At 40.5% G+C, this 14,525-nt stretch overlaps 1 protein-coding gene across 5 annotated transcripts; it reads left to right on the top strand.

Annotated features, from left to right (window-relative positions):
- Nucleotides 1-374: 374 nt before the first annotated feature.
- Nucleotides 375-5,554, top strand: mtfr1l (mitochondrial fission regulator 1-like). Of its 5 annotated transcripts, XM_084012803.1 has the most exons (8): nt 375-503; nt 1,305-1,426; nt 1,567-1,674; nt 1,803-1,912; nt 2,360-2,571; nt 3,210-3,579; nt 3,683-3,844; nt 4,003-5,554. In XM_084012803.1, the coding sequence occupies exons 2-7, from the start codon at nt 1,412-1,414 to the stop codon at nt 3,798-3,800; spliced, it is 933 nt and encodes a 310-aa protein (XP_083868929.1). In that variant the 5' UTR covers nt 375-503; nt 1,305-1,411; the 3' UTR covers nt 3,801-3,844; nt 4,003-5,554. The 5 variants fall into 5 exon arrangements, with proteins under 5 accessions (XP_083868929.1, XP_083868931.1, XP_083868928.1 ...); XM_084012805.1 differs by having other exon boundaries at nt 1,588-1,674; nt 3,683-5,554; XM_084012802.1 differs by having other exon boundaries at nt 3,683-5,554.
- Nucleotides 5,555-14,525: the final 8,971 nt, after the last annotated feature.

The raw sequence follows: 14,525 nt of genomic DNA, 5'->3' as shown, positions 1-14,525 counted from the left end.
ATGTGGGGTTTTTTCTGGATGTTTATAGATGTTTATAGATTTATATTTTTATAATAATTAAAATAATCATACCATCACAGTACATATCTAAATCCTGAGTGTCTTTACGTTTTTCTTTATATTTTGAAATATATATGTTTATGATAAACATCGTTGAACAGATATAACAAGTAACCAACTACATAACTTCTGTTTACAACTGAACCGAGAGCAACGATTCCTGTCACATTCAGTGGATCCACATTATACATATTTTTGTAAAACAAAGTTACAGTTGTTTTTATCATGTAGTATCTGCCCATCTTCACCGCTGGGGGCGCTGTTATATAGATTCTGGGAGCTAACGGAGCTGCAGCCAATCAAATCGCAGGGAATGGAGGAACAGGTTTTCCGGCCCAATGAGCGAAAACACATTCAACTCCAGTCTGAAAGACGAAGAGGAGAAGCTGCTTCTCGTAAAGGATTTAGTGGCTTGGATTTCCCAGATGCTGTCATAAACTACCGTAAGTTGCGCCCTTGCAGCGTCGATTGCATTTTGTCAGGGGAATCGAAACACGGTGACATTTATTTTTTATTTTTTGTGCCGTTAAGGTCGGCTAGGGGGCCGTTGTTGCTGCTAAAGCTAACTGACGCCCACTGTGTGGGGGGAGGTGTTTGCTATTCGTAACCACCGAGTGATAATGAACTGAGCGAAAGTATCATAAATTACGGCACTAAAGCTATGTTCAACGTTACTGTTGGTGGTGAATGACGAACGCTGAATTTGTAATAATTCAAGCTAACCTACCTGATTTTAATGTAAGCCGTTGGTTAGCTAGCTATGTTAGCTAGCACTGATGATCGTTAGCCTGCTCCTTATGCTGAAGTATTCGCGATAAGATGGTAAACATGGTATCAACATTAGCTGGCGTTTGCTGCCCACACCTTTTAAGATCCCCAAATCAATCATTTAGTTTTATAAAACATGTTTACTGAAGAGATGTTTGTTATGTAGCTTACTTATTTCTTCTCCAGTACTCAGGCTTCCCCTGCTTAAAAGATTGATTCCAGTCACATCACCAAACAAATATAGGTTCTATTGTTATTAGTTATTCGATAGTTATAATGTATAATTATACAAGATCAGAAGCTGTATCCAACCACTCCGTGCATTTTATGTGAGATACGGCAATAACATTTATTTGCAATCAGTCTTGTAAATTATGATACATTTTCTGCCACTCAGCTATCATTTCTATGAATTTTCCTTTATGTTTGTGGGTAAAATAATGCAGTGTTCTTCTCCCGCTTGTGTCTCTCAACAGATGCTCTAACTAATCATAATTTGTATTCCAAGAGTTGGCAGTCACACTGACATGACATCTGTCTACTGAACTGCTATAACTTCAATCTCCACTGACCCACCATCACCATGGAAACAGATACAGTAAGGTCGCTTCCTTGCTGTTAAGGATGTCTTTACTTAACACTGTCTTCCTCCCACATGACTATGCGGGAATGCAAATTATAGACAATGCACAACATCGAAGTATACTTTGATTGTATTTTTTAATAAATGCTTTACAGGAAGTTATTCCTATCTGGCAGAATAAGCCTCATGGATCCACCCGTAGTGTTGTGAGAAGAATCGGTTCCACTCTGCCACTCAGACCTCCACAAAGGGCATGTTTCCAGGTAAATATGTGGTTCTATAAGTCCTGCTTGTAATAGTTTATTTCATTAAATCTATGAATTATATTCCCACATTTGTGCAACTTGAATGCTTGCATATACAACATTAACATACATACATTGTGCATCAGGAGCTACCAGGCCTGCCCACCCTTCGGCCTATGGATGGCCCCATTGTTCCTACCTTGGCAGACATAGCCTGGATTGTTGCAGATGAAGAAGAGACGTATGCCAGAGTGCGGTAAATATCCAGTCACGTTCTAAAAGACGACCATTAAGGTTATGGAGTAGTGCCAAGTCAGTGATCTATAACTGCATTATTCTAGACAGTCCTGAGCTTCCATCTTATTCGTTGCACACATGCAGTTCAATGAAATACAATACACTGTTAAAATGTCAGAGTGGTGTTGATTCAGCTCTATGCGGATTTTTGCAGCTGTAAATGGTGGTGACAACTGAACATTATAAATTCAGCAAAGATATGGTTTATTGTAGGACTATTTGATTGGGCTGGAACTATAATAACCTGCTGGTAAAGTATTGATTAGTACTAAAGCATGTTCTGTGGACTCAGTGCAGGGAAAGAGAGACATGAGATGACATGCAGCATATTTCAAAAGGTGGACTCGGATAAAAAAAAAAAAGATTACTGTTCACTAAGTCTGATCGCCAACTCTTCTCTTTTCAGAAGCGACGCTCGTCCGCTGAAACATGAATGGCGGCCCACGCCTCTCCTGGTGCTCCACAGGAACTCATCCGTACCCAATTTCCGCCGTGAGGGCAAAAGGATGGAGGGGCTTAGGAAGCCTGGGGTGACTGCGCTCAACCGTACTACTGCCCTGCAGGACGAGCTCAGCAGACTACGCGCACAGATCGCCAAGATTGTGTCAAGTGATTCTGGTAGGTAAAAATGATAGTGATAAAAATGCAGGGACGTGAGAATTGGTTACACACCGAACATGACACTCTTTATTGATATGTCAGACTCTGATTCATAAAGCTGCTCAGTAGTAGTGTAGAATTCAAGCTGATTTCTTGAGCCTATTTATTCATGGCGGAGTTGCTGCCTTCATGTGGCTGTGATCCTTTTGTTGCCAAGTCGGCTGCCCTGTTTTTCCTAAAGCTCTTTGGTACTAAGATGTCTTGGCATGACTTTGTAGGTCAGTGGTAAAAGATCATCTCTGCGGTTCATTTGTGTCACTCAAGGAACATTTTAACAGGGAACGTCACAAAAAAGTGTTACATATTCATAAATATTGTATTCCCCCTCCTAAATTCATCCTTCACCCTCCACCATATAATCTCTAGTCTGTGTGACAGTGAAAGTGACTGCACTTCATGCTCAGAAATAGTGTCTCTTTATGACAGTCATGCTGTGAGGTAGGTAATGTGTACAATCTTCAAATTAATTTCACATTGGAAATGGCATGAAGTTGCTTTTGATATTTAGAAGTGCTTTGTTTGTCTCAACGCTGTTCCACTTCTCCAAACGTCTCTAAACAGCTGCATATCTCTTCCCTGCTCCTCTTTTCTTCCAGGCTCCAACCCCCTGACCCCTGACCTGCTCTCCCCTGACGACACAAGTATGAGCTTCTCCATGGCACCTTTCGAGGCAGCGCCCTACCAGCCGGCTGCCACAGCTGCCGCTTCCTTTGTCATCAGTGATGTCACGGAGGAGGAAGAGGAAGAAGAGGAGGAGGAAGATGTGGTTTCTGTGGTGTCAGAGCTTGTCCCTGACCCGCTGCCACCCGTTTCCATGACGGCATCGGCAACCTTTGACCTGGACAGACCCAGCATGGACTTCCGAGAGGCAGAGGAGGATACAGTGTCGCTGTCAAAGTCCACCAGCTTTGCTGATGTTATGGATATCCTGAAGGACATGAACCGTATGAAGATGAGCAAGGACAGGTAAGAGTTGTCGGTACTAAAATGCTGAACTATTCCTATTTATATGTGAATATTTCAATATAAATTTAACGTCATATTTTTCTTTTTATGGCTGCCACTGCAGGTACAACAGAGGCTGTACATCCCTCAGAGAGGAGGACTCCGCCTCTCTGATTTCAGAAGCTCTGAGGAAAAAGTTTGTCCTGAAGGAAGAAGATACTGATACTGTGAAACGGAACTAGCCTGATCACTTGTTAATCATCAACACCCGATCCTACTGCTCCATGTAAGTCAGGACATTGTTGCTGAAAGAAGTTTGTATAATGAACTTTTGAAGCTACGTAGTAGGTTATCATTTCTAATGCATTCAGTGGCAGGATGTTTTATCAGCTCACTTGTGGGTTCTTAGTTGTTGTTGTTTTTTCTCTCCCTCGTTATTCTTAGGCCTTTGCCTGTGGAATATGTACCCATGGATCCACAACTTTCTCCTCAGACCCCAGGCAATAGCTGTCTGCCAGAGCTAGAACAACAAAAACACATTGTGTGAGACAGTCACAATCACTCACACTGCCGGTGCAGTGTGAGGGGGGGGAAGCGCCAACTCTTGATAACAATAACCAGTTTCAACACTGCATTGCATATTGCATCCACTTTATTTTTCTCTGGGGGAAAAAAAGGTATTTATGGTTAAATTGATTTTGTATAAGGATTAAACAGACAGCTGTCCGGAAGCTTGCTCTGTGTCCTAACATCCAAACAAAACACAACGTTTTTGACTTATATTGAGGAATGTTCTTTGTTCCTTTTTAATTTTTCACAGAAGAGATGACTAAAATTAAAAAAAAGTTAGTTTTTTCCGTTGTGTTAAGAAGTCCTCTAACATACTTGAACATATTTTATGTACAAATGCAACAGATCTACTCTACATGCAGAGATGCACTGTATCTTATCACAGCGTGTGCGGAACTATAACTTCAGATCTTTGCGGTTAATATTTGCATAAAGGTTTGAGTTTGCAAATGTGCACAGCATCGTGTGTACAGTATATTGCTTGCTCCACTTTGCCTGTCCTCTTGTGATTAACATCTAGATTGATAATAACTGAATCACAGGACACCGATCTTGCAACCCAAACTGACAGGAGCATACATTTTAAAGAGAAGTGTGTGAGTGAAATCATGTGTTTGCAGCCATTTGTGTTTCTAGTAAACACAATGACACCCATATCAGTTTGCAGAGACAGCTGAGCGATGTGTAAGGGTGCTTTTACACCATTCTGTGTGCAGAGTTTTGACCGAGCCATGCGTAAAATGCTTGTGTGAGTCTTAACGATGACTATTCCTGTTTGCGCCTTACCACAGAACTATTGCCTGCTCCAAAGCCTGGTTTTTATTCCCATATTAGTTAAAGTGCCATTGTTTTATGTGCCTGCCCCTCATTACCTCCTTCCTTCTCTTTATTAAGATTCCCATGTTTTCATCTCACAAACACCAGTTGGGTTTGTAATAATATTGAATCTCTTTTCAAGATAATAACAAAGACTTGCTGTTATGTCCCTTTTCCATCCACATGTCACTCCTATCCTGCTTTTCATCTATCACGTTTATGCTTACGTGACTGGGAGCCCTTTAGTGTAGTTTTGCAGAGTGAAAAGTTACTGCTAAGTGTGTCGCTGTATGCAGTGGAGTTAAAGTACGTTTTGTCTGACTAGATTCGGCCCTGAACTTGTCTTTGGTGATCGTTTCAATAGTTTAATTTCCTCATTGGACAGAATGAAGAAGTATAACCTCATGTGCGAGTTTAAATATATTCATTGTGTGTCTGTACTTAAGAGCTTTCCACGGAGAATTGATTTACTTTGTTTCTCTTGTCAAGTTTGAGGGTTTCTCCCCATTGTATCTCTGTGAAGGGTTGAGCCCACCACCACATGTATGTGTAATATTTTTTGGCATGTTAGAACTTGTAAATAAAGATTGGCTGATGTTTTGAAACTGAACATGTTTTTTTCTGTGAGCAGTGCCAACTATTACCACACGGGGGCAGTGTATGAACACATTTGTATATCTTTTTTGTAATACATTAGCATGGCAACTTTACTTTTCAGTGTTTTGCAAAATATTAAAAAATACACTTTAAAACAATTTACAATTAAAGTGCAATTGACACTGACTGAGATCCAAAATGTATTTATTTAAAATCTATAACGCATTAAATACTATATAGACATGAAACAGACCTGTAAAGATAAATGCATGACGTGTTTTTCGAGATCATGCTGGGGCATGCATTCTTTAATTCTTGCATTAGCAACTTCATTTTAACTTAATTTTCAGCCAAAAACGTAGGACTTATAGTGAAAGTTGTATAGGGATATATGCTTTACATTCAGTTTAGTATCTTAAAATATCTTATTAAAAGTAAAAGCAAGACCACAGTATTAAAGTCATGCAGAAACCTTTAAAGTTAGGGCTAATTTGAGTTACATTATATATTGTTGGGCCTGTAAAGTGTGTTACTTTATGAAAATGTGCATGTTTCAAAATAACTACAGTGGGGAAGAGGATGTTGTAGCATAACAATGAAAATACTCAAGCAAAGTGCAAGTACCACAAAATAATACAACAATACTTGTGTAATTTCACTTCCATCTGATCCAAACCTACATTTTTCACCATTTTTGTCCAGCCCTTAAGATTAAAGTGGCTGGAATTGAATTGTGGCAGTTGAATGAAACCTGTCACATACCTCTTGACTTGATTACACCACAGGTGGCCTGTTTTCAAACACCTGAAATTTTGAGGATTATTTTTAACCCACATTTTTTCCCATTTCCTGTTCTTTCCCATGATGATCCGGCCCCTCGGTGAGTCACACAGTCTAGTTTCTGTGAGAGTCCTTGGCCTACTTTGTCCCCGTTTACCTTCCACGTTGGACTTCCTATACCTATTTTAGCTACAGGGAGATGTCTGTGGAGAGCTCAATTAATAGGGCTCAGTGTCAGAATGAGGCTCTGTTAAACCTATAAATACAGTCAAAGTGACATTGGCACATTATCATCACAACAAAGACTTGTGGAAAGGATTTCAAAGCAGGTTGATGATGTGAATGGGCAGTTTCTGGAGGTTCCCTGAAGTCCTGTCACATTCTGGGACTATATTGGAGTTTAGCCTTTTAACTTGGAATGACTAAGACCCAGTCAACAGACTAAAGATCAACGCTTTAATTTTCTGTCAAATATGCTTCGTATTAAACAAAAAGCAAAGGATAAATCAGAAGTAAGAGACATTTAGTGACCAAAAAACCCCAGAATGCAACATGCAATTTGGCTCAGAAACTACAAATGAGTCACAGGTATAACACATGAATGCTAAATGTGAAAGTTCTAAATTGAAAAAAAAAATGTTTATTAGTCTACCGCCATGCATTTGAACTAAATGCATTTAAGTCATTACCATTTAAGATGGTAATGATAGTGACCTAAACCACCAACCCAACTACTTGATCTTGACTTAAGACTTGACTCACTAATATTTGAGACTGACTTTGTGGTTGCAGGTCATCGGGTTCGTCTTTTCATGTGTTTCCAGTTTGGCCCTCCACACCCACCATGGGCCAGTAGCTCCTGCTGAGTTCCCGCTCAGTGATAAGTGGCAGCGAAGCAGCAAACACGCCAACAGGTAGAGTATCTGTCATACTGATTGGTCGGCATGTCTCCACCCATCTCCCTGAGCCTCAGAGCTTTTTATCAATGTCTCCTTTCCATGCTGGAAGCTCTTCATAAGGAGAGCTGTCACTGGGAACAGAAGCTTCCCTCCAATGTCCTCGCTGTTCTAACGCTCCCCGAGGCTGCCGGGTTTCAAGCCCATTTGTCACTTTCAGCAGCAATATGATCACAGGAATTGCTTTTTGGTTTCCCTTAATGGAGGGAGAATGGTCTTTTGTCTTGGAGTTTTTACTTTGGACAGAAAGATTGTTAAGGTTTTTTGGTTTTTGATGAATCTGTCTGACAAATGTGGCGGATTGTGAGCTACAGCTGAGCTGAAGCGAAACCAGGGGGGCAGAGATCGCTCCGTCACTCTCATAGTGATTTGGGGTGCACATCTCAAAATGCTGAATAAGCATTCCCAATTCAGAATAATGGTTGAAAGGGAAATTCAGGAGAAATGGAACAAAATTCAAAGCACCCATAGCTTCCCAGATAGCAAAATGCAAATTAATCATCAGTTAAATATTGTTAGGTCGAAGCTTTGAATCTTTATTGATGCCTGCTGAATTTTGTGACAATGATAATGAATAAAAAAACTTAAAAACTTTATGTGACACTAAACCAGACCTTTCCATGATATTATTTTATCTGTGCATTTGAACTACATGCATTTGTCTAAAGTAATTCAAGTTGAATGTATCACAGTGAAGGAGTAGATTATTAAAAATAAATATGTCCACACATTCCTCAAATTATTTTATTATGACGTTGGCAGTACACTGAGACAATATTGATAAATGTTGGAAACACCTTTGCCCTTTTTCAATAGATTTATTTTTCATCATTTTATCCGTGACATTTTCGGTGGTTTTGAAATCGTAACCTTTTTTTTTATCAATTTTCTCGACTGAATGGCCCTCAACGTTAATACCACAGTCAGAGAGCACTGAGCTTCATGGTGATGAGAACGGCTGTCCTCCTCATTAGCCGCTGTATACGTCAACCGGCTCAACAAGCCTGGTTTGACATTTAAATTGTTTCATAAATAGAAACAAATTCCCAGAATGTGTAAAAAGAAAAAAAACGAACAGCTTTCGCATGCGTTTGTCTGCACGTTGAGTGTCATCTCTCGTGTGGTATCTTAGCAACCACCAGCTGAATGAAGCCAATCCTGAGTGGATGACAAGGGTCTGGGGGAACACGAGCGCTGTATCTGCTGCTCCCATCCGCCCACCCAACTCTCCCCCAGTGTCACCCATACATCCGCACACGTCATCAAAACACAAAACTAACACTTATGACTCACAATGTGAACAGCTCCACAAGAGCAGCTGCAGCTCCATTCAATCCACTGCGTTGTTTCTATTCCGGGCACCTTTTGTAGTGTCACTGTCTTATTAGCGGGTTCGCTGTCTTGCTTGTGATGCGTATTGCATCCTACATCCATAAATGGAACGCTGCCTCTCACTGTGAACCTGTTGCTGCTTTTTTTTAAGTGTTGGGTTTAAGATCAGCATGTTTCCTGTTAAGCAGATGGAAATATATCTGTAATTCTATCGATCATCAGGCATGAAATTAACTCTTGGATTTTGCCTTTAATTTTGTTCTAAATTCCTCTTGAACCATTTTCCTAACAGATCCTTTTCTGCATTTTGAGAAATTTGCTTTCTGGACACGGCGACATGCTATCCAAGCCCTGCCAAAGTAACAAAATCCACCTACCAGCACCTCTAAAGCTCACTAAATTAATATGCTACACCAAAAAATTTAAAAAATCACATATTGTCGTTATGTGTGGGACTATTTTCTTGGCTGAGAGCAACGTCTTCCTGGCTTTCCCTTCCTGTTTTTATGCTAATCTTAAACTAATAAGCTGTGCGTCTGTCACTTTATATTTAAAAGACAACAATGAGAGTGGGATTAACCTTCTCATCTAACTGTTGGCAAGAAAGAGAGCACGCTTCTATATTCTGTCATGTCTAGTTTACACAAATCCACTTTAGCCCTGAGTGACAAAAGCCACAGATCAGCACTGGCTCGGAGCGCTGTGTGTGTGTACTGAACGTGTTTCTGACAAATGGCAGTCTAGGGATGTCGTCGGGGGGGGGGGTTCCTCCCAGTGGAAGAGCCTGTCAGTCATGTTGAAACCGCAACAACACCTTCAAGACTCCCAAATACAAGACGTGTTGTGTCGACGTGGCTGTAAATTCTGTGATCCTGTAAATTACATTTCCAACTGTGAATTCCAAAATGTCAAAAAAGGATGGAAGGAGTGATAAACGGGGGGAAGGGGAGAAGCAAAAGTGAACAGCGTAATGATGAGGGATTGCAGCGTGAGGCTCGTGGGATCTGTATTGGGACAGCACAGCACCCAGATACACATATCCATCATGCTCCTCCGTTAATTGGAGCAAGTCATCAACGTGGCCTTGTTTCAGTGTGCCAGCTCCTCATGGGTGGCAACTGGCATTCATCAGCTACCTTAGTAGGAAAATATTTCAAAAGCGTCTTGAGGAAATGGTCCTCTTGTAAAATGACGCCCTGAATAGCCTCGAGAAATTAACGAAGAATGCTTCCAGGTTCATGGGATGTGTAAAATAAATTGACCGGAGGAGAGGGAGACATTTTCTTTTCCTCCTCTCTCTCTCTTTTGCTCAGCTCAGTCAGCTCAGTTTTGATGAGAAATTGATAAGAGCAGTTTGTGAGTCCCAGATGGTACCCCAGTACCGTGGCCTGCGTGGCAGCCATTCATACATTAAATAATTAAGTTTCTGTGGAAGGAAAAAGTAAATGACAGAAGCCAATATGCTCTCCAAGTACTGTGCATTTGTGAGACCCGAGTTATCCATTTATAGTGGTTGAATTGCATAATAATGTCTTATCTTTCACTGCCTGTTTTTTTATTTCAGTATCTTGTGCTTTAGCTGTGAATATGACGAGGTCTTATCTCACACATTTTCTTTTCTAAATTTAAATGATTAATTAGTGTGGTTTAGCCCACATCTGGAATGTGGTGCTTCAATGGTTGTAAAGAGATGAAATAACTATAGTGCCAAATATATGATGAAAACCATTATGATTAAAAGGCAGGACCAGAATATAGAAAACTAGAGTGTGTCTTCATCATTTGCACATTTCACTTGTGATTTGGGGTATTGCTCCTTATTTCATCCAACTGGCAGCACTAACATGCTCACAAATACACTTGTGGAATGTCCTCTGGTGTACGGTCATTATCTCCAGAGAAGTGTAAATATATAGGAATCAAAGGCAGAGGAGAAACAGAGAGATCGCTAACTAGCTCCCTTGTTACCACAGGAATTGGCATAGCAACCAATAAAGCCAAGCCATGTTTTATTGGGATTAACAGCAGGGTTGGATCCCGTCTTTAATAAATCAGATGGCTTGGCTGGACCGACCTGCGTTATAAATAAAACAGCTTACTTCAGGCAAACCATATGAAGAAAAGACTGAGAGACGAACAAATACATTGTTGGTTCTTTTATAGGATTTGTTGTTATTGTATCAAATTGTGGTGAAATATTATGATGTCGTTGTTTTAAAAAATATATACACAAATCAGTTAACTTGATTCCTGAGACATGAGCTAAGGAATTTAAGAAATGTTTGTTTATTTTACAAATCTATTGGAAAAAAATAAATAAAACATGCAGCATGTTCGAAAATAAAACGAATAAAAGCAGAACCTCTGTAGCTTTGACACGAGGTCAACATGTGTGAGATGCGATGCCCTCAGCAGAGGATGAGCTGCTCTTCTCTGCTTATTTTAGCCTCTGCTGTCTCATTTGCTCCGACCAGCTGGAGACCAGTTCCATGGTCGTGGGGGGTCAGCAGTGCGTCACTACTATCGATCCAATCTGTACCGCAACACTCACTTCAATCAGAATTCAGTGAGCAAAATGGACGGTGTTCAACATCTCCGCTTTGAAAGTGATGAAGATTCGAGAAGCACTGGAGACATGCTGAGGCGAAGTTGACGTTTCAAAACCTTTAGAGTGTTAATATCACTCTAAAGGTTTAAATTATGGTGATTTGGGGCAATACATGTAATCGCATTCCTTCCAAGAGTTTGGTGAGATAGTATGGCTCTATCTAAGGTCAACAAAAAGCACCATCGAAAGCTCTTCGATGAACACATTCATATCTCATTTTTCTTGCTGTCTTTATGCTGAGCTAATTGGCTTTAATTTGGTTTATGATATGGTAAGAAGGCAAAAAATATCACTATGCCTTTTAAACATATAGTGAACACACACACACACACACACACACACACACACACACACACACACACACACACTCTGTGTACCCTGCAGAGACTATTCCTAGGATGTCTCAAAATAAGATGGGCTAATTAGCTTTGGCTCTTAGGGAGTCCATTCGCCCATTACTGTAACACATGCTGGGACGTGTGTGTGTGTGTGTGTGTGTGTGTGTGTGTGTGTGTGTGTGTGTGTGTGTGTGTGTGTGTGTGTGTGTAATGTCAAGCTGGGTCATTGATAATTGCTAACATTTTTAGCTTTGCTTTGAGCAGAGGACACAGAGAATACATTTCCATTGTATACTTTGAGATGGCAGGCATTAAAAGGGCAATCTCTACCACTTACAGTCATATCATTTTATGCTTTATGTCCATCCATTCATTTGCCGTATAAATGATCAAATTAAAAAAATGAATTATTATGCTTCATATATTTGCCATTTGCTCTGAAATGATTCCACTGACAGACTAGAGAGACACCTTATGATCCATAAATACACAGAACAGCTGTCGTTTTTAATTAGAAAGCATTCATGGTAAGCTCCACCGATACCATGGCGATAACCTACCAAACTACGTCACTTTCCCATCAATCCCCATGGTGTTAAAAATGTCACTAGTATGTAGTACATCTAGAGAAGAACAATAATGATCAAAATGAATAAATCATTATTTATGATACTAAAATCATATGTTAGCTTTATTCTGAAGGTGATAACGCTGACGGCAGGATTCAACGGTGATCTTCTTGACACCACAAACTGAGGCAAACACCATGTGTGTGAGCAGGATCACTTGACTCCGATAGCTGTCTGACACGGCGAGTCTCACAGAACGGCTGAGAACCGACCACAAAGATGAAAAATGTGGACTTTGGCACAGGCGAGTAAGCATGCGGGGGGATTTCATAATCTCATGAGACGCAATGAGCGGAAATGGCACAGATGGATCAGGCCGCGTAGTGTTTACAGGAAAAAGTAACCTCTTCTGACCGGGCATGTCTTTACAAAGATAAGTTCAGCACACAGACATGAATCACAATTCATTAGTTCAACCTTATGAAATCATGGCTTGAAAAGTGAATGGATTTCTAAGAAATGCTTGACAACCATAGCAGGTTATAAAAAAAACAAAAAAACAAAACCGTTTCTGGAAAACTTGACCACAAACGGAAATGTCTGCTGGGATGGAATGTGCTTTCTGATATTATCTGTTTAACAAGTCAAATATGTTTTTTTCAGATTGTCTCATCAGGTGGGAGGTAAACAAGAGGAAATATCTCCAGGTTAGAACGAATGGAAGGTGTCATAATGTCTTGAATGGTGATGTAACAGGTCTATAAACAGGAATAGCAAGAAGGAAATTCATCCATAAAAAGACATTTGCTTTGTTGAGACCTCTGAGATCTCTGGCTTCCTGGCACAACTGGTCATGCATTTTTTCTGTTGACATGATTCACAGTAACCACACACATGCCACATGGATCGAACGCGCACAAAAACGCAACATTGACTCATGTTCCAGGTTGTCTGGCTCTGTGACTCAACTCACGGGATTGTCCTCTTGGTGGTGGGTTATCGCGTGAAAGCGAACATCATTAGTGTCTTAATTGATCGGAAGTCTCATCTTACCTCCAGCTTTAAAAAGAAAACGTCAAAAAAGTACCCCGTGACAAAAAAAAGATTCCAAATTAAAAGGGCCGTTTGAATGCTTTTTCTTGAGGATTCAACCGTAACCCACAGTCTTCATCAGCGGGGCGGTGTTTGCTCTGTTGTCATGCTCTGTTGGCTCAGTCGCAAATTCTTAGAAATTCTTCAGAAATGTCATCCACTGTTAGGAGTGGATATGGAGGTAGAGCAGGTTGGGTCCTCCAAGCCACCTGTTGAAGTGTTGCTTCCAAAAGCTGTGCCGTCGGTGTGTGAATGGATTTGAATCTGACGAGCAGGTGGCACCTTGTATGGCACCCTCCTCCATAAGTGTATGAATGTTGGCATTTATTGGTCAGAAGACTAAGGCGTTTTATAAATGGAGGTATGAACATTGACTCTCTTAGAATACATTTAAATGCATTGACTTCTGCAGCTTCTTTGGCAGCGATACCCCAAACCTGTCAACTGTGGAGTAATGACACCTGATTCACACCTTCTCAAGTGATCATTCTTTACATTATTCCACCTTCAGGCGATGCAGCAACATTTTCGAGGAGGGATTCCCTTCCGATTTCGAGCAGAAACCGGGCAGGATATGTAGACCTGCTGCTTTGGACTGTGTTGGTGTTTGCATTCCTGTCAGAGCGAGGAGGCTGCAGTCTGGCGCCTGCCTCCTTCCTCGCGCAATACAGCTTCAAGGACATCACATCACAGGGGAGCCTGCAGGAGGCAGTGTGATGTATCACTATAGCGGCATCACACCTATCCCATCTGAAGTGGATGAGACGCCTCATATTTCACTGCAAAAGCTGAAGTGTCATAATGTTGTTGATTTCCTAAACAACGGTTTGTTGATGTGTTAATATGCATGACAGTGTCATTGTTTTCTTGGCTGCCCCTTGAGTGCATTCTCTCAGATAAGTGGTTTTCAACAGGTAGCCTCGACATTTATCAATTGAATAAGAAGAATATAGGCTGGAATGTGCTGAGAACTTTTGTCGGGGAGGAAAATGTCAAAGAAATTAGTAAACAAAAGGATGACCCCTCTGTAGCTTCCCATTTAGATAAGGCTAAAGTTAGCTCACAAACAGGAAACTAATCTTCTATTCTACTGAAGGGCAAGAAAACAAGCAGTATTTAAGAACACATTGACGTATCTAATTATTAAGTAAGTGATTATTTTGTCTTTTGGGGAGCATCCTCTCAGAGTGAGTCAGACTAAACAAGCAAGATGACTAACTTCCACAAAATGTTATAGAATTAAGTGGATTTGACCTGGAAATAAAAAAAAATAAAAAAAACATACTTTGGCTTAATTATTACTTATTAC

The sequence above is a fragment of the Eutrigla gurnardus genome (genome assembly GCF_963514095.1).
Source record: "Eutrigla gurnardus genome assembly, chromosome: 7".
In the NCBI taxonomy this organism is placed as follows: Eukaryota; Metazoa; Chordata; class Actinopteri; order Perciformes; family Triglidae; genus Eutrigla; species Eutrigla gurnardus.
Note: the sequence above shows the minus strand (reverse complement) of the source record. Positions and strands in the feature narration are given on the sequence as shown.